Source organism: Camelina sativa, chromosome 6 (assembly GCF_000633955.1).
Source record: "Camelina sativa cultivar DH55 chromosome 6, Cs, whole genome shotgun sequence".
Classification (NCBI taxonomy): domain Eukaryota; kingdom Viridiplantae; phylum Streptophyta; class Magnoliopsida; order Brassicales; family Brassicaceae; genus Camelina; species Camelina sativa.
The window spans coordinates 22,714,865-22,734,144 of NC_025690.1; the positions used below are offsets into that span (position 1 = coordinate 22,714,865).

At 34.2% G+C, this 19,280-nt stretch overlaps 5 protein-coding genes and 1 long non-coding RNA gene across 9 annotated transcripts; 4 read left to right on the forward strand and 2 right to left on the reverse strand.

Annotated features, from left to right (window-relative positions):
• LOC104699375 lies at window positions 5-1,285 on the forward strand (the record flags this gene model as incomplete). Its single annotated transcript, XM_010414689.2, has 1 exon — window positions 5-1,285. A coding segment is annotated over one exon (849 nt), but the record flags the coding sequence as incomplete, so codon positions are not given.
• Window positions 1,392-3,732, reverse strand: LOC104793007 (probable protein S-acyltransferase 2). Its single transcript, XM_010519277.1, has 5 exons — window positions 3,387-3,732; window positions 3,002-3,181; window positions 2,616-2,921; window positions 2,312-2,536; window positions 1,392-1,984 (listed from the first exon to the last, which is right to left on the reverse strand). Exons 1-5 carry the CDS (start codon window positions 3,495-3,497, stop codon window positions 1,562-1,564), a joined length of 1,245 nt encoding a protein of 414 aa, XP_010517579.1. The 5' UTR covers window positions 3,498-3,732; the 3' UTR covers window positions 1,392-1,561.
• Window positions 5,655-6,092, forward strand: LOC109133451 (defensin-like protein 107). Its single transcript, XM_019246566.1, has 2 exons — window positions 5,655-5,779; window positions 5,896-6,092. The coding sequence occupies exons 1-2, from the start codon at window positions 5,686-5,688 to the stop codon at window positions 6,048-6,050; spliced, it is 249 nt and encodes an 82-aa protein (XP_019102111.1). The 5' UTR covers window positions 5,655-5,685; the 3' UTR covers window positions 6,051-6,092.
• Window positions 9,674-11,663, forward strand: LOC104793008 (chaperone protein dnaJ 72). The gene is made up of 3 exons (XM_010519278.1): window positions 9,674-10,297; window positions 10,495-10,564; window positions 11,270-11,663. Exons 1-3 carry the CDS (start codon window positions 9,882-9,884, stop codon window positions 11,330-11,332), a joined length of 549 nt encoding a protein of 182 aa, XP_010517580.1. The 5' UTR covers window positions 9,674-9,881; the 3' UTR covers window positions 11,333-11,663.
• On the reverse strand, window positions 12,004-13,019 carry LOC104793009 (calmodulin-binding protein 25-like). The gene has a single exon (XM_010519279.2). The coding sequence runs from the start codon at window positions 12,886-12,888 to the stop codon at window positions 12,175-12,177; it is 714 nt and encodes a 237-aa protein (XP_010517581.1). The 5' UTR covers window positions 12,889-13,019; the 3' UTR covers window positions 12,004-12,174.
• Window positions 15,160-17,390, forward strand: LOC104793010. Of its 4 annotated transcripts, XR_769151.2 has the most exons (7): window positions 15,168-15,491; window positions 15,593-15,802; window positions 16,039-16,179; window positions 16,304-16,393; window positions 16,577-16,621; window positions 16,728-16,819; window positions 17,228-17,390. It is a non-coding gene; the product is annotated as an uncharacterized LOC104793010 (long non-coding RNA). The 4 variants fall into 4 exon arrangements; XR_769152.2 differs by having other exon boundaries at window positions 15,160-15,491; window positions 15,593-16,179; window positions 16,304-16,476; XR_769149.2 differs by having other exon boundaries at window positions 15,165-15,491; window positions 15,593-16,179.

Here is a 19,280-nt window from a genome sequence, read left to right on the forward strand (position 1 = left end):
TCATATTGCATCACCAGTGGACGATGCAGGGAAGTCTGTGTTCTTGTATGTTGGTTCTCCTCCTTCACAGCTTGAACCAGCTTGGGAAGACATGAACTTGTGGTATCAGGTCCAAAGACAAACTAAGATATTAAGTATTATGAAACAGAGAGGACTGTCTAGCAAATACCTGCCGCAGCTCCATGGGTCTGGTCGGATACTTCACCCAGGGCAATGTCAAAAACCAAGTTCAGGTGGACGATGTGATCATCCTTGGTGTGGAACTCCAATTCTTGTGACCACTCCGGTTGGTGAGACAGTAGCTGACTTGGTAAATGGGGGCCGGTTTGGTCAAGAAGAAGCTATTCGATGTTGCCATGATTGCTTATCTGCACTTTCTTCCTCCTCTTCAGTTGGGATCCGACACGGTGATATCCGACCAGAAAATGTAGTTTATGTCACTTCGGGTGTAAGACATCCTTACTTTGTACTTATTGGTTGGGGTCACGCTGTGCTTGAGGATAGAGATCGACCAGCGATGAATCTTCATTTCTCCTCGACTTATGCGCTTCAGGAAGGGAAACTATGTGCTGCCTCAGATGCAGAGAGCTTGATTTACATGCTTTATTTCTGTTCTGGAGACTTCCCTGAATTGGATTCAGTTGAAGGAGCTCTTCAATGGAGAGAGACCTCTTGGTCAAAAAGATTGATTCAGCAGAAGCTAGGCGATGTCTCAACCATTTTAAAAGCGTTTTCAGACTACGTTGATAGTTTATGTGGGACACCATATCCATTAGATTACGACATTTGGTTAAGAAGATTAAAGAGGAATCTTTCAGAAGATCATGGGAAAGAAATTGAAACTTCAGGCTAAGCTCTGATCCAAGAAACAAAATGGGGTTTCGCCATACCAGATAATGGAGGTCCTTATATGTAAAGATTCGATTCCTTTTGAACATTCTTTCAGGTGCCCTCTCTCTCTCTCTTTCTCTCTCTGCTTAACCTGTCCGAGACTGGAAGCCTCACGATGAGACGTATCCTTTGGTTTTGCCAAGTCTGAAAAGTTTGGGACCTTTGTTTTCTGTTCTTGTACATGTTCTTTGAAAAGGATTAGATTCTGCGTCTCCCTTGGCTGTTAATGTTCTTCTGTTCCTTTTCTTCATTATTATTATTATTATTATCATCATCTTGAGAGCGATTCTCTATTTATTTATTGTAAAGGTGAGAGCTTTTTTGTTCCCATTTTGACTTGTGTTTAAGTTTACGAGTTCTTTTCTTCTTCCAACATTGATTCTGTCTCGTCGCCATTATATTATTTTCAAGTATTCAAGAAACCAAAATGAGTGAAGGAGAACCAAGGAAGAAACTGTTTTGAATAAACCTGTGTTGCAAGAAACTTGCGCCGCAATGACTACTCCTGTACCCTTTTTATCTCTTAATTTTACTCGAAGACAAAAAGCGTATGGCTTTAGAAATAAAGAGAGTATAGTTTACACAAGTAATCAAGCATTTTTCACAGACGCAAAGATTCTGCAAAAGATCTATGTTCTGTGATCCATGGTTTCTTTTCTTTGTTGTTGTCCTACCTCGATCTCACATCAACACTCGAGTTTCTTGTTATATACGCGGGTTCTTGAATCCCTGGGATGGGAAACACGGTGTTGGTCTCAATGGTTCCTTCACCTAAACCTTTCTTCTTGACAGTTTCTTCGATGTTTCTGTTGTCATACTCCAGTGTCTGGAGGAGCAAACCGCCTTTGCTGTTTTTGCAACCGCCAATTTCCATTTCCATATCATATTTATCTCCTCGAGGTCCAAACGTTCGGTCTAGCTCAGATGCAATGGATCCAACCTCTACGTCAGTTTCCTCTGGAGCCCAGTCTCTGAAGTTGATCATAGGAGGTGGGATTCTGGCAAAGAACAACTCATATAGGTTCTTGAAGAGACCCTTTCCGTAAGGGTTTTCTTTCTTGTCATATCGGTACCGGAAATTCTCATAAGTTGTCTGCAAAATAGTAATAAAAGAGTCAAAATTACAAGCGAACTAAACAAACAAATTTGCAAAAACAGAACACAAAACAGAGCAACAAGAGTAAGGTAGGATCTTGCCTGATTAGTGCAGATGAGGTAGAGGTGGAATACAGTGAGTCCGCCGACAAACCAGACAACGACGAAGCAGTAGAGGATGAGAACAACAAAGACGAAGTCGTTTGCGATGACCACTAACAACATCTTTCCGTGTAACTCAAGCATACTGATCCATGAGAAGACAAAGACGTACAAGCAGAGGAGTGTTGANAAACAGAGCAGCAAGAGTAAGGTAGGATCTTGCCTGATTAGTGCAGATGAGGTAGAGGTGGAATACAGTGAGTCCGCCGACAAACCAGACAACGACAAAGCAGTAGAGGATGAGAACAACAAAGACGAAGTCGTTTGCGATGACCACTAACAACATCTTGCCGTGTAACTCAAGCATACTGATCCATGAGAAGACAAAGACGTACAAGCAGAGGAGTGTTGAAGTTGATATGAAACAGATGAAGTACGGATAGTTTCGCTGCAAAAACCACAGATCCTATTTACACTTTTTGTTTCAAGAGATTCAAAAGGAAAGGTTGTTAATTTAGAAGACTTACTAAAGCGATGCATTGGCCAACCCATGGACAATGGTGATCAAATCTTTGGACACAGTTGTTACAGATGGAACAGTGAGAGGCGCGTGGAGGACGGTAAAGAAAACACGTATCACAAAACTTAACTTTGACAGTGTAGCCATTCACCAGTATATCTTTGGTTCGAGGTATCTTTGTATTACCAAGTTTGTTGTTTACCCATTCTGAGGATTGAGTGATCATATCAAACCCTTCTGCTTCAGGTGCTTCTTTGTTTCTAGGAATAATCCCGGGGTCTCTCGAGGATGTTAAGAAGAGAAATGTGAAATCCTGCAAAGAAGATACATGAAATATACAGAAAAGGGCAACATAGCTCACAAAGAAAGAAACATTTTGTAATATGGTTATACCAAGACTGTGAGCAACAGTGCACCCAACAACACAAGAGAGTGGAACAACGGATAGCGTTTCCCAATCATAAAAGCCATTCGGATGCAGAAAGTGAGAGCAGGACCTCCAATCATAACTGTGGTGAGAAGGAGCGAAGATGCATCTGGACCAAAGACTAGTCTCCCTCCGCAATAAAATTTCTAAAACATAAAAACAAGAAACATGGACAAGTCATCAATCAAGCTGGTTCTGACATTAACAAATCAGGGGTTTAGTATCAAATCTCTTTCCGAAACATGATATATCTTGTGTCAGGACATTACAAAAACCCTTTTGTTTGTTTGTCAAATTCAAAAACAACAGAAAAGTTTCATTATAGTGAGAAAGTATTAAAAATGGGCTTACATTGTTACCCGGCCAGAGTTGGTAGATCCTCTTGGGTTTACGATCCTGAGAAAACATGGTTTCATCGTCGGAAGGAGCACTATGAACATGACAACTTTTCTTCCTCCCCATTTCACCAATATCTTCTTACTTCTTCTTCTTCTTAATCCTCAAGCCTCAGAATCAACGACGAAACGACCAAAAAACGTAATCTCCATATTGTCTGCTTAGGGTGTTGTCGTTGTCGCGGCCAGCGAAGGAAACCGGAGATTTCAAATCGCTGCCGCCTGGGCTTTTGGCTTCTTTCTTTCTTCCTCCTCGACGTAAACTCGCTCTCTGGCCTCCTCCGCTCTCTTTCTCTCTCTGTTTTCTTGCTAATTAAGGTTTGTGTCAAAAGAGTTGTTTCTCTCTCTTCCCCTTAAAGCTTTTTTCCTCGGCCATTGGAAGTTCGTCAACACCAACATCCATTCTCTTCTCTGGAACATCCTTAACATAGCAAATCTCTCCATCACAGCAATTTTTCTCCTTACTTCTCGCAACCCTCCAAAACCCTAATTTTCATTACTTCTCCCGCACGCGCCATTTTCTGTTTTAACAATCAAACAACTCTAACTTATAATTCCCTGTGTGCGCGGTGCGTCATGTGTGTTTTATAAGACTTACTTGACACAATTATATCTCGAGAGCCGAGAGTTAAGCGAAAGTAGCAAAACTGACATATATATCTTAAAATTAATTGTTTATTAGCTTTGGATAAAAACTAAAAAAATAAATTAAAATTTTTGATTTGAAAAATCACATTAAAAATAAATAATAGCATTCTTGTTGAAACAATAAATAACTCTTCAACATATTTTATGAAGTGGAGCAAATTCTTATTTCAAAATTTTAACTAATATAGGAAACCTAATTACATATTTGACTGCATAAATACCAGCTTACTAATGTTCAAATGTAATTAGGTAAAAGAATCATTATATTATTAAATCTGTCTTGTCAACAAGTATTTTTCTTTTGACTACAATAAATTTACAAGTAAATCTGTTGTAAGATTATGTTATATTCCCAACTTTGACTAGGATAAGTACCTTTTTTAATGTATGTTTGTTTTAGTATATATAAACAATCAGTCTAAACTAATACAATCATATTAAGAAAAAAAAAATCATAAAAATGGGTATCAGTATCACCATGAAAATTTTAGTCGCATTTGCTTTCAGTGCCTTCTTCATCCTATCTTCTGTTAATTGTCGTACGACAACCGCTAGTACTCCAGGCACTAGTTTATTTTAATACAACATTGTATAATTATGGATATGATTTTCTCCATTTTAATAAATGTACATATTGTTTTTGTTTTTTGTTTTTTTGTTAATAGGTTATGGAATAAACCAGCAGGATATACAATGCTTCTATGGAACATATCAATGTCGTACTGGAGGGAGGCCCAAATGCATTATCTTTTGTCGAGATCATGGTTATTATTATGGCTTGTGTGTTTCTGATGCATGTTGTTGTAGTATTCCATTCCCTCCCAGGGGTCCGAAATGAAAAAAAGAAACTACACATATATAACCAAAATATGTATTCATTTCCTTGAAATATAATATCATTATTTTTATATATTATGATTATATCTATCTATTAAAAAAGATCTATAGCAAAATTCTAAACAAAACTTTATCAAATAGAAGTTACTTTGAAGGACTGAAAACAGAGGCTGAACAGTAAAGATGTTAGGACCATGTTTTCCCAGACTAATTTAACATGTATTGTTTGCTTCTATATATGTTTTCTAGATTCATGTTGCATAAGAAGTTACATAAGGGAAATTGAGCACCTTATTAACAACCTTAAAATGACAATGGGTTACATGTTTGGTCAGTCTTCTCTATATGCAGCCGATATTCCTTGAGCTGAACATTATGGTCAGCATGTCATTGCAAGAGCAACAAGCGTCCACATCTCTCTTTGCCGACCAGATGTGTTGACATTCACACATCTTGCCTCTGTTTTACTCTCAGACCAGGAAACTCTTTGAGTCAAAGAGAACTTGAGTAGAATTTATGTGTCCTTCCATGTTAGAAGATCATATATATATACTTGCCAAAACTAATATGATCCTATACTATCTACAACATAAAGACATTCCTAATCACCCCAACCATAGAGATTTTTTTTCGTGATACACATGGGTCAGTAATAAATGAAATAGATATTTCCTTGATCTTTCTTGGTATATATACTCCAGTAGTGTAGCTAATCAGTCTAACCCAAGAAGAAGGAAAACAAGAAAAAAAGTTAAGAGATTATTGCAAAAATGGCTATCAGCAAGAAAAAATTAATTTCATTTGTTTTCACTGTCCTCTTCATCATATCATCTGTTAATTGTCGTATGAAAACTAGTTATCCAGGTATATTGGTTCATTCTTTATATCATCACTTCATTATTATGAACAAAAATTTGTTTTGTTTTCAATTAATGTATGTACTGGGTCAATGTTTCTTTTATTCAAAACAAAATTAATAGGTTATGGAATAAAGCAGCAAGATAGACAATGCTTCAAGAGTTATGAATACTTATGTCGTGGTGGAGAAGGCGACTGTAAAGATTATTGTAGAGATCATGATTATGCTACTGGCTTATGTGTTAGCCATCCTGATGCATGTTGTTGTACGATTTAATTTACACTCAAAAACAAAAATAAATAAATTTAATAAAATGTCTTGATATTTGCTAGAAATATAACATCAATATTTTGGAAATGTTTTGATTATCTATACATAAAATATAGAATAAAATAAATAACCTTCACTAAATGAAATTTAATTTGATTAGACTTGAGCAATAGCTTCTGCAATTTGAACAAAATGTAAAACAAAGTCGATATACAACTTAATGAATGTAAAATACATAGGAGTTTAGTCCAATACGTTTCATGTGCTATAGCTATACGCGGCCATGTTATATTTTAACAATTTATTGAAGATAATTAATTAAATGGTGAAGATTTACATCAGTTTATTTTTAGTTTTGGGTATAGAATGAACTAATGTTTGATTTTAAAATTACATCAAAAACTATAACCACCTACTTTGTTAAATGGAGAGAAAAGAATGATTGATTAATCTTTTTTAGATGATAACTAATGGTGAAGATTTACATCAGTTTATTTTTAGTTTTGGGTAGAATGAACTAAAGTTTGATTTAAAAATTACATGAAAAACTATAACCACCTTCTTTGTTAAATGGAGAGAAAAGAATCGATTAATCTTTTTTAGATTATAACTAATGGAATTTGCAAATGATATATCAAAATCACATTAATTAAAGTATAACAATATATTTTTGAGAAATTGAGAGAAATGGCTACTATCTCCACCTCACATACAACCAAAATCATTAATTGACACTATCTCATTCATTGTATATCACTTATCTCATTCACTGTATTTCAACTACTGTTTTTTTTTTTCGATTTACAAGTTACAACCATTCAAGTTTGCAAAACTTATTTCAAAAATCACACTAAAAATGTTATAACAATATATTTTGGGAGGTCGAGGGTATATTACTAATCTATTACGAATTACAACCATTAAAATTTACAATCTTTTGGTCAATATGTGTTTAAATAGAAAGATTATGTTCTTTTTCAAACTTTGACCAAGAAAAATACCTCTTACGATGAAGAACTTACCCCTTTATACATTACAAGACCAAAGCATCCTTCTCCTTGTCGATCGTGGGAGCATGTATTCCTTTATCTCCATCAAAGCATCCTTCTCCTTTTCAAGACAATTGCTGCTTTCGTATCCATGTATTTGCACCAACAATAATATCACCCATATAAAGGAATTTACCCAGCAACACCATGTCTTCCATAACAATTATAATATATTAATTTAATTTGGAAAACAAATAAAAAAGCATGTTCAAAAATTTTTCTCAACCAAAACTATGGAATAACATATTCCCCCCACCCCATAAGTTGGTATTTAATATAAAAAATTAAATAAAAAAAAGCAAAACATTAGCATTTGTAAAGAAAAGCATAAGCAAAACATAAGGAAAATTATTTTTTTATGTATGTATTTGATAACAAATAAAATAGACTTTCAGGAAATGTTATATCATCTCTCTTTTATTGTTACGTTAGCATTTTGTTACTTCATTTAAAAAAATGTTTTTGTATATAAAATTTGAATACAAATTTTCAAGATTCATGGGGTTTTTTATTTTCTTTTCAAACATGTAATATATTATATAATATTCTGTTAATATAAATAAAAGATTTAGACATATGAATGAATACATATTCAATATTATGTAATTGTTTTTATGTCTTTAAAATAGATCATCGATCTGTGAGTTTTAATTAATACTAGAAAATTAATGAATTTTATATATTAAAATTGAATAGAATAATATCAAAAGATTAGAAGACACGTAAAAACTTCTTAGAGTATGGATTTTAACCTTAATCTTTTATTTTTTATGAAGGAACCTATGGGAACTTGAAAACCCCATTATTTGCCTTGTTGGGATGCAAATCTCTTTACTTGGACATAAAGACGCAATATATATGGACTGTAAAGTATATTAGTATATCGAAAGTGTTATGGTCTTTTTAGATTTTTTGCAACAAATATTTATATCTCCAGATATCAATCGTTTTCTAATTAAAAATATTTATTTAATTAATATTTTATTTTAATTAAGTTTTTTTAATAACAATTGAATGTAATTTTTTACACATTTTAAGATTAGTTTTATATTTGTAATTCTCAATTAATATAGTAGGATATAGTCATTTATCACTTTTGATATTTTAATTATTTTTAACCTGTAAACTTTATTCTGTATAAATAAAATAAAATAAATAAATAAAACATACATGGGGACTCGGTAGCGCTTGATGGTGTTCCCTTGATTCTTCCAGCCAAATTTGGAAGAAGAAGAAGATGAGCCGACAATTAAAGAAAGTAAAAAAAAAAAATATATTTTTTACTAGTTCAACTGGTATTTTTTCAATTATATAATTGTATAGTATTAGTTAATAACTTAATATAATAGTATAAAGAAATTTAGATAAAACAGAATATATTTTAGATGAGATAAAATAGGGAAAAAATCGTTAACTGACACTTATCTCATTCATTGTGTATCACTTAACTTATTTCAACTACAAGTTACAACCATTAAAATTTACAAAACTTATTTCAAAAATCACACAAAAAATGTATAACAATAGTATCTTTTTGTGAGGTCGAGGGTATGTTAACTAATCTTTACGACCATGATAAATTACAATATTTTGGTCAATATGTGTTTAAATAGAAAGATTATGTTCTTTTCCAAATTTTGACCAAGAAAAATACCTCTTACGATGAAGAACTTACCCCTTTATATTACAAGACCATATCTACTCGCCAAATCTAAAATATGATCCTGTAATAAGTTCTTAGTATATATGATACGCATGGACTAATATTTAATTAAATAGATACTTCATCGATCTTCCTTGGTGTATACTCCAATAGGATATCTCACTATATATATATATATGTATAATCAGTCTAAACAAAGAAGAAGAACAACAAAAAAGAGCTAAGAGAATATAGAAATGGATATCACCATGAAACATTTAATTGCATTTGTTTTCACCATCTTCTTCATCATATCTTCTGCCCATTGTCGCATGACAACGGCTAGTGGTCCAGGTATTCGTTTATTCTTATATCCTCATTTTTTTTTCAATATATTGTGAACAAAATTTTGTTCTGTTTCAAATGAATGTACATATTGGATTAATGATGTTTTTATTTGATATAATAAATAGGTTATGGAATAAAGAATCGTCAATGCTTTCAAGAACCAACATTATGTCATTCTGGATCAGTACGCGGCTGCACCCTTCATTGTTTCCACAATGGTTATTCTTATGGCACCTGTCCTACTCCTGATCAATGTTGTTGTCATATTCCAGAATAAAATGTTTTTGCTATCTTTGTTTCAAAAATAACATTAATGTATTTTACATCAAATCCAGAACGAAATAAATACAAACTTTACTACATATGTCGATGTTGATTTGATTAAACTTGAGCAATAATAGGTTTTGTAATTTAAACAAAATCTAAAATCATATTGAAAATACAACTAATTATTTGTCCAAAATTTTTTTAAAAATTATTACTAGTACATATTATTGGGTCTCAAGGAAAAACAAAAATTGGGCTTCGGCCCAATAATATTTTTTAATATTAGCAAGTAAACATAATTTAGTTGTGGGTGAGGGAGGAAGCGGCCATTGAAGCGCCACGAAGTCTTCTTCTATCGCTAAAAATTCTTTACGATTCCGATTTGTTTGTTATCTTCAAATGTTACCCAGACGAGCTCAGATTCGCGTTAATCAATCATATTTGTATATGCGTAGCTATAAACACAGGAGAAATCGCGGATCTCAATTTCAGGTGTTTGCGATTCCGATTTAGGTTTGAAAAAATTAGCCGATGGTGGATCATTACCAAGTTCTAGGCGTTACGAGAAACGCGATTAAGAAGGAGGTTAAGGATGCGTTTCGGAGATTGGCGATAAAGTATCATCCGGATAAGCACGCGCAGTCTCCGGATCACGTTCGGAGAAACGCCACCGTGCGGTTTAAGCTTGTCTCGGAGGCGTACGAAGTTTTGAACGACGATCTGAAACGCGCTTCTTATAACGCTGTCAGCGATTCCGATAGCTTTCGCCGTACGAGCAGTGGTTCCTATAGTAGTAATCCGTATGGCAATCGTGGTGGTAGAGCGTATGGCTACGGTTATGGTTACTCCGGGAAGACTCGTCAGTCCTCTAGTTTCAGGAGCGGGTTTGATTCGACGTTTCGGTACTTGACTACTCGCGCGTTTCTACTTAATCTCGCATTAGCTGGGTAATGTGACAACTTCTTTACTTGTGTCTTTTGGTTGATTTGGTATCTGAGTATTTTGCTGTAATTGGCAAATTCCTTGTGAAGAGGATTTGATTATTCTATGGAATTTTCATGGTTATTTGTGTAATCATCATCATCTTACCTGTAGTTTGATTATTCTATGGAATTTTCATGTCTCTTATCTTTTGTTTTTCCAGTGGTTTGTACTTTGCATTTACTGCAATCGATACAAGCGGAGAAACACTATGGAAAATGCGTAACTCTGGGGTAAGCTATTGAATTTGATAATCTTGCATTGGTAATTTATGCAAAATTCAACTGGGTTTATTCCTGCTGTTGGATGCATCTTAGTGCATGAATTCGCATATTTGATTTAGATTGAAGTTCTTGTGAACACAATGTGCTTGGTGATTATTTCTGCACACCTAGAGTATTGTGGCCGTAGCTGTAACGAGTATGAAATCCAAGAATTAATGCTGACCAAAAAACTAGTTTTCCTACTTGTAGCACACTAGATAGGTTTAGAAGCGTAAAAAGGGAGAATTTGTTCAAACCATTGACTACTGTATATATGCTTGGTGTTGCAGGGTCGTGTACTGAGAGTTAGACTGTAACCTATATATGCTATTTGCAACATATTGAACCGTTTATGAGAACATTTTCTGTCTTAGGGTTTTCAAGACATACAATAGTTGCAAAATGTAAATTTACAAGCAATGGTGAAAACATTCTCACGTCAATAGGACTAGAGAAAATGCCATCTTGTCACAGAACTTAGGAAATCCCACATGTGCTGGATTTTAGAATGGGAGAGTAAATTCAGGCATTACTACTGAGGATATTGATGGTTGGTTTCCAATTTTCCATTAGTGAGAAAAACGAGGGCATGTGTTATTTCTTTCTGTTTACATGCTTAATCTGGATTATCACCATTCACCACAGCTAATAAATGGACAATCCACATATTTTCAGAAATCATTTGAAGAGGCAATAGAATCAATCGAGAAATCAAAGACACATAAGGATGAAGGGTGAAAAAGAGGACTCAAAGTTACTACTTTGACTTCGATTTTTAATTCTGTGAGCTTGATGGGTTTGTGTGGCCGGTGTGGGTCATTTGTTAGCCACTTTTCAAGATTTCACTTTCTTAGGATAAGCACTATTTACCTTGTTGGGATGGAAATCTCTTTCCTTGGGCATGAAGACGGAATGCGGCACTGTATTCTTCACTCGGACATATGATATAATTGTGCTAGTCTATGGACTGTGGTATATCGTAAGTGTTATCNTTTTTTTTTTTTTTTTTTTTGTAACAAATATTTATATCTCTCCAGATATCAATCGTTTAATATGAGAAGTCCTACTACACGCAATTGTTTTTGAGACATCCCTAATAAAACAAAAATATATTTATTTTAGCTTAATTTGTATAGGCAATGCATGAAGACATTTTTTGGGATTAGTGGTGGTAACGTATTTGATTGTCTTATTTGTTAAGATATTGACCCTGCTTCGTTGAAATATCTTGTGATATAGTTTTTCTCTAATTTCAACGGTGAGAAGACTCTTAATGATTACACTAATGCGCATAAAGAACTTTAGCTTCAGTTTCCTATACCACCAACTAACCCCCACCTCAGAATTTTGTTTTATCTCTCATATTCAAATTTAAGTTAACACACATCATGCTTAGCTTAATATGTTAAACAGATAGTTTTGTTGCGACTTATCCGAGAAAAGAGTTTTAAATTCAATACAGAAACCGATTTGATCCATTACATGGATAAACAAAAACTATGAACAAGATTTGATATTATTCATAAAGGGTGATGCATAGAACAAAATCTATCAAAACAAAAGTTATTACGAGCTAGTCGTCACATAACTTTCCATGATTCAAGCGTCGGAAAAGTTGAGTTAGTACTATCAAAGTCCACGGCGGAGACGTCTACCGCAGCATTAGACTTGGCTGATTGCAACCCTAAGCCGCTGTTACCGGAGAAAGCGTTACCAACTGCTAGATTCTCCTGGTGATGGTTAGATAAAAATGCAGATGTATCTAGCATCGGAACCGCCGTGGATCGATCCGATGTACACTTGGGAAGTTTGTTGACGAGCCTAAGCGGCTCCGGCTTAAGGATCGGAGCGAAGACTCCGAAGGAGTAAGAGTCATCGACGATGTAGTTGGCTCCGGTGACTTGCTGAACCATCTGGCGAAAATTGGTTGGATCCGCGGTTATGAAAGTAGTGTGAGATTTCTTGGAAGGGCGAGACCTGCGCTTGGTGGCTTTACCTTCCGCAAGAAGGCAGTTACGTTTCCGTTTAGCTCCTCCGCCGAAGATTTCTGGATCGGAACCAGCGGAGACGTTGGAGGAGAGAGTAGTGTGAGTTGAAGAAACAGGGTGAGAGACGGAATCGAAGAAAGAAGAGGGAAGTGGTGTGGCTGACGCTGTGACGACGGTGGTGTGAAGAGCTCTTGCGAGCAAATCGTTGTCGTGGGAGAAGGTATCAGTAAGCAACCATGAATCAACGTTGAAACCTTGTCGATACAACCAAGCATCGACGTTTGTTAATCCGTCGGAAGTCACCATATATTATATAGTACCACCGCTGAAGAGGAGTGATGAAGTGGAAGAAGAAGAAGAAGAAGAAGATGAGTCTCAAAAGGTTTCTAGAAAAGAGAAGAAGTTAGAGAGAGAGAGAGAGGTGAGAATGGGGCCGAGGGAGGGTGAAGGGTTTTTATAAGGACGGCGTCGTCGTCAACTGATAGAGAGAGAAGCTATGATGAAACCGCGTTGAGCGGAGATAGATAGAGAGATACGTGTCACACAGTTTTACTCGTACGAAATTCTTTTTTGTTTTTTTTTTGGTTCAACGAGTGAGAGATTGATTTATTTATCAGGTAGAATTAGTAAAATTCTTGAATTATTATGATAGCAAAACTTGCTTATAGTGTTATTATTTTTAGCAACCGAGAAAAGGTTAACCCAAGACCAAAAAGAGCAAAAAAGACCGATCAAGTGACCATTTTTTCTAGTTATTAAATTCTTTCTTTGTTATAAAATCGGTTTTTGGATGGATAGGAGTGTTTTCCCCAGTAGATTCTCAAAAAAAATAATTAATGGGGTTTATCCAAAATTCAGGTATTAAAAATATTCAAACAATAATATAGTTGCAATGATCCATTAAGAATATCTACAAATAGATTCAATCTATGTATATGTTTTCAGTCATCCCAATCAACGCCGTGAAAGACATGCAAATAACAAAATAGAAAAAAAAAAAAAAAAAGGTCAATTTCCAACGACTGATTGATTCTANAAAAAAAAAAAAAAAAAAAAAAAAAAAAAAAAGGTCAATTTCCAACGACTGATTGATTCTAATGCTTAGATTTAATGCTTTGTTGCTCAATGGGACCAAAGACCATAGCATAATAGAAAGAGAAAAAGATAGAGAATCTCTCGTTTTCAGCTTCGGAGCTTCGGTCTTTCTTTTGGTGCCCTCCCACATATCTTATTTGTGTCTTTAACAAAGCCATTTATAAAAGAAAAAACAAAACAAGTCTTACTTAATCTAATTAGTTCATTTTTTCCCCTCTGATAAAATACTTAATCTAAGTGATACTTGGATGGAGATACAGTTTGTTAACTAAAAAAAAGAAAAACCGTAATTACATACTAATCTACGTAGATATAAATTCAAGCGTCAGGTTGTCGATTACATACTGATGATGCGACTCTGGGTGTTGATGCTATTGGGACAAGTTCTACACGCTGATCATGAGGAGCTCATAGCTTGGTTTTGATTTGCTCTTCAGTATTAGTTTTGGCTTTCTCTGTGTTAGTATTTGTTTTCGTATCACTAGGTCAATTTAGGTGGTTTAAGAGATGATTTCACTCCGAATTGTGGTGTGTTATCTATCTCGTTGTGGTTAAAAAATGCAATAGTTCTCGATTAGATAGTGTTGGATCCGCCTATTGTTCCAGGGTTGTACTTGATCAACCATTGCATTTGTTTTGTGGTCCAAGTCTTTAGAAGTGAATGTAATGTGTCTTTCATTTAGTTGTAATACTTTGGTTAATGGAAAGTTGATGTTGAGCAAAAAAAAAAAAATTCAAACGTCAACAAAATTCTGAGGTTTACCTATAACATTTTTTTCTTTCTTTCTTTTCTCTTCCATGTGATATAACAGTTTATTTCGTTTATAAATGAAAGTACGTACGTATCACTACAAGAAAACATGGATTTTACGACTACAATTGGCGACTATATATGTAGTCGTCATTTTTGGCGACTAAGTAGTGACTATTTAGCGACTATTTTACGACTACAAATATTTGGTCGTATATTAGTCATTTTTTAACGACTGCATATGTTAGTCGCTAGTTTAGTCGTAATTTAGCGACTATTTTATGACTATATTGCACACCAAAATATGTAGTTGCTAAATAGTCACCAATTTAGCGACTAATATGCGACTTATAGTAAACGGTCGCTAAGAAGTCGCATATCAGTCGCTATTTAAGAAAATCATAATTTTCAAAATTTAATCCCAAACCCTTAACCAAACCCCAAGACCTAAATCATAAACTCTAAATCTTAGAAATTAATTCATAATTCATAAATTCAAAACTTAACCCCAAATCATAAACCTATACACCAAACCCTGTACTTTAAACCCTATATCTTAAATTTTAAACTTTTATAATGTATAGTATATAGAAATTAAATTATAAACCATTTAACCAAAATATAACCATTATGTGTATAAAATTAAATCTAATCTAAAACTATTTAGTGTATATATATAATTTAATACTTCCAAAAACTATTTACTTATAAAATTTATTAAATTAGTCATTGTAAAATCTGAAACTAATTGTTGATAAAAAAAAAACATAAAACTATATCATTTAGTCTGGGCTTTGAGAGGCTTTTGTACCACTTTGGATTTTGATATGAATTGAAAATTGGCCAACAAAAAAAAGAAATAAAAATCAACAAACAAAGAAACCTTCACCAACCTGTGCCTCTATTCCTCACACTACACTTAGAAAAAAAAAATCATCATCACTCTCGAAACTCTTTCGGAGAAACTCTCACTCTCATTTCTTCGAATCGCGATGACTCTGTCCGGCCAAACCTCCGACCGTATCTCCAGATCTAGAAGGGAAACTGGTTTCCGTGGGAGAAGGTTAGTTTGTTCTATCTCTATTTCCCCCTTTAAATCTGATTTTGGGATTAGGGTTTCTGGTCTACGTTTGTAATGACCTTAATCTTCGAATTGGTTTGAAGACGACATATAAGAAGCAGAAGCTGAGAGGTGAAGCGGAGGAAGACGGCATAGAAGACGAAAAAGCTAAGCCGTGGATTTATCGACGAAATTAGAAGTTGGGATCTCAAAACCGGGAAAGATCTGCTTCGATTCAAGTCGTGTGCTTCTCCGGCGCACAGCCGAAAACTTGGGTCGACTAAAGAATCAATTTTTCTATCAAGCAACAATGGGTCAAGTTCTCTTTTGCTCTCACACCTATCCTCTCCGACGTTCTTGAAGGCTTAGTAGTTGCTTTCATTTGTTATCCCTTTTTTTTTTTTTTTTTCTTGTTCCGCTGTAGGAGCATAGATTTTCACTTTGATTCTGCTGAAAACGAGTTTGATTTATCTGCTTGATATCGGTAGCCAATGCTGATGTGATCCACTTAGTTGCCTTTTCGCGTTTCTCATCCCCTGTGTGATTGCAGATGAGGGAGGATAAGAAGTAGAAGAATGATGAAGGAGAAGTGAGGGAAGGAGTAGCGCATCAATAGCTTTGTTGCCACGCGGGTATATCTCTTGTCATTTCTTTCAAATGTCTAGCTCCATCTGTTTTGGTCTCCATGGAGGTGGGTTTCTTTTCTTTCAAAAATCCTGGAACTGCTTTGTTATTTCATCTTTTCAGAATTCTTGAGTACTTATGTGCAAAATTGTTTTGTTTTTTTTTTGCTTTCTTTGGTGGGTTTCTCTCAGATCAAGTGTCAGCTGTTTTGGTTGAGTCTTGTGGCTTAAAGAACTTAAGGCTCAACTCGGCTCTCCTCAGTGTCACCAAAGTCACCGAAGGTACTCAAACTAAGCTCTCTAAAAGCATATCACTTCTTTCACAGAGTCACCTCAGTTTTGGTGATTTTATATGATAAAATCTGGTATGTGTGTGTGTTGGTGTTTGTGTTTGTGTCTTTGAAGCTTATGGTTTGAACATGTGATTTTTGTTTACTATATTATTTTGTTGTTTGTGATCAATAGACTGGATTTGGAGAAGCTTGAAAGCGGTTGGCTGGAAGAAGATAGGTAAAACCCTTATGTTTATTTTATTACTCTTGTATTACTCTTCAATTCTTTGAAGTCACATTGTTGCATGCGTAAACCATCTGATTCAGTGTCCTATTGTTCTTAGGTCGAAGATGATGTTTGGCTTACAGAGAAAGCCACAGCCAAGCACACTCTTAGACAGAGCTCATGATGTACAACTTTATTTCAGAGCGTAAGGTAAACTTTCATTGGTTAAGACATTTTCTTATCCTATTGTATCTTTCGCTATTAAGGTACAATATATATACTTTGCTACTTATTGTTGTGAGACTTTTATTAAATCTGTCAAAGAGTCATTTGTTTAGAAGCCTCTGTTGTAATTTTTGTGAGGCTTTTTGTTGAATTTGTCAAGAGTTATTTGGTAATACCGATCTCTAGACACCTGTTTTATATGCACTCTTTAACTTGAGTCACCATTGTCGATCTTCTTACTCACACTCACGTTTTTAAGCTAGAAGACATGTTAGTTATAGTGAATTGCTTGTCCCGATTGTTTCTCATTTCTAGTCTCGATTTTGAAATTGTGTTATATTGATAATGGGAAATGAGTCCCCATGATACATTTTTTGTTTGTTTGTTCTGAAGAAATGAGTTGCTCTTGGAACATTAATGGGAACTACCTAGGCTTCAATGATGGAATACAAAGCAATTGAGAATGTGCTACAAACCATTTATTATGTAGTTTTTCATCTATTCTTATTTTTAGTTATGATTTTTAATTTTATTTTGTAATACAATTTTTTTGTAATCATGGTTTATAATAATAAATATAGTACTCAAAAAATAATGTTTTAAAACATTATTCATAATTTAAATATATTTAAAACAATTAATAAAATATATGTAATTTGTATAAATACTGTATAAATACTGTATAAATACAATAATGTATAAATACTTGAATACAACTATAGTCAGTAATTAGTCGTTAATTAGTCACTAAATTTGGTGACTACATTATGACTATTTTGCGTTGTCGTAAAATAGTCGTAACGTGGTCGCTAAATTTAGTGACTATATTACGACTAAATTTACGACTACGCAAAATAGTCGTAATGTAGTCGCTATTTGGCGACTAATTTTACGACTATTTATTTTAGCGACTCTCGATTTACGACTACTAGTTTTAGTCGCTATTTAGTCGTAACACACCGTTTAGCGACCAAATAGTGACTAATAGTGCAGTCGCTATTTGCCTGTTTTCTTGTAGTGTATGTCGTACCACTTGTAGATTGTTTGTGACTTTGTGCGATCCGTGATTACCTTCTTTTTCTTTTGGCGTCGCCATCGCGATTATCATACTCACAGCACTATCTTCCTTTATTCAACTGGAAAAAAAAATAAAAAATAAATTCACCATATATAGTAACTTTATACGATAAAGTCTTCTTGATGTAAATAAGTTATAGTATTATAGATTGTTGCTGTTTCTATATAATATTCAAAATTTCAGGTAGTCCCAAATAACTATACTGTGTTAACATGATCGAGTCTTTCAACGCGTTAGAAATGATTATGTGTTTGAGTAGTGAAAGACGAACGCCATTCGAAGTAGGTCATATATACATACTTGTTTTTGAGTGATTTTTATAACTAAAAAATGTTGAAAATAGTTTTTACAGATTGTTTCACCCACTCAGTACTGCATATATATAATAAACTATATCCATTCTAATAAATAGTTCCACTAATTAATACTCCCACTGTCTCATATAGTTAGATGTTTAGGATTTTACACACATACTAACACAGAGGGAATATATGATTAATTGTGTTTTCTGATGATTTTTTTTATTTTATTTATGACCTCTCATGATTTATTTTTCTGATACTTTTTTACTTTCTCACTTTCTCACTCTATACATTCTACAACATCAGTAATTAATAAAACAAAATTTATTAAAAATATTCAAAACATCAATCTTTGAGAGACAAAGATTATTTTCTAAAACATCAAACTATTTGAGACACAGAGTATATCACTTTATTGAAATTGAAATGTGTATCCACAAAAAGTAATATCATCAAATTTGTACATGTCATCGACTTATATCATCTAGTGACTAGTTGAATAATCCACCCCTAGATTCAGTACTGAAAAAAATCTTTGGAGAAGTTCACGTGTCATATAGCATTTGTTTAAAGTTCATAAACATACATATTCTACTCATTACGATTACTAGATTACCACTTGTAGGAGTCATAGCCGTTGTGCGTTGTTTACAAAATGAAATAACAAACAAACACACACACACCAATACTAACGCTATTTCTTTTTTATTTTCTTTCTTAATCAACTTTAGCACATCATTAATTATACATTCACGAGAGGACTCTCCTCAGCTTGACCGGTTCATTGTTTAAGGAATTTATTTGGAAATTTCTACGCATCATAAGCATATGTTAAAATATTTCTGTTGGAAATTTCTACAAAAGACTAGTCCAAAAGAAAAAGAAACAACGTATTCTTCTTATATATAGAAGAAGAATAACAACAACAAAGTCATTAGACGCCAGCAGTGACGTCACATGATCAACTTTATACGATGTAATTATGATGGTACGATGACGAGACCGAAGCATGTGATGAAGCGGCCGTGTGGGTCTTTCTTTCTAACATGAAGAGGGTCATCCATGA

Coding starts and splice junctions, on each gene's coding strand:
- LOC104793007 (XM_010519277.1), bottom strand. CDS start 3,497: ATGGGGAGGAAGAAAAGTTGTCATGTTCATAGTGCTCCTTCCGACGAT. Junction 3,182..3,386: donor AACTCTGGCCGGGTAACAAT/GTAAGCCCATTT, acceptor TTTATGTTTTAG/AAATTTTATTGCGGAGGGAG. Junction 1,985..2,311: donor ACCTCATCTGCACTAATCAG/GCAAGATCCTAC, acceptor ACTATTTTGCAG/ACAACTTATGAGAATTTCCG.
- LOC109133451 (XM_019246566.1), top strand. CDS start 5,686: ATGGCTATCAGCAAGAAAAAATTAATTTCATTTGTTTTCACTGTCCTC. Junction 5,780..5,895: donor TATGAAAACTAGTTATCCAG/GTATATTGGTTC, acceptor CAAAATTAATAG/GTTATGGAATAAAGCAGCAA.
- LOC104793008 (XM_010519278.1), top strand. CDS start 9,882: ATGGTGGATCATTACCAAGTTCTAGGCGTTACGAGAAACGCGATTAAG. Junction 10,298..10,494: donor CTTAATCTCGCATTAGCTGG/GTAATGTGACAA, acceptor TTGTTTTTCCAG/TGGTTTGTACTTTGCATTTA. Junction 10,565..11,269: donor GGAAAATGCGTAACTCTGGG/GTAAGCTATTGA, acceptor ACATATTTTCAG/AAATCATTTGAAGAGGCAAT.
- LOC104793009 (XM_010519279.2), bottom strand. CDS start 12,888: ATGGTGACTTCCGACGGATTAACAAACGTCGATGCTTGGTTGTATCGA.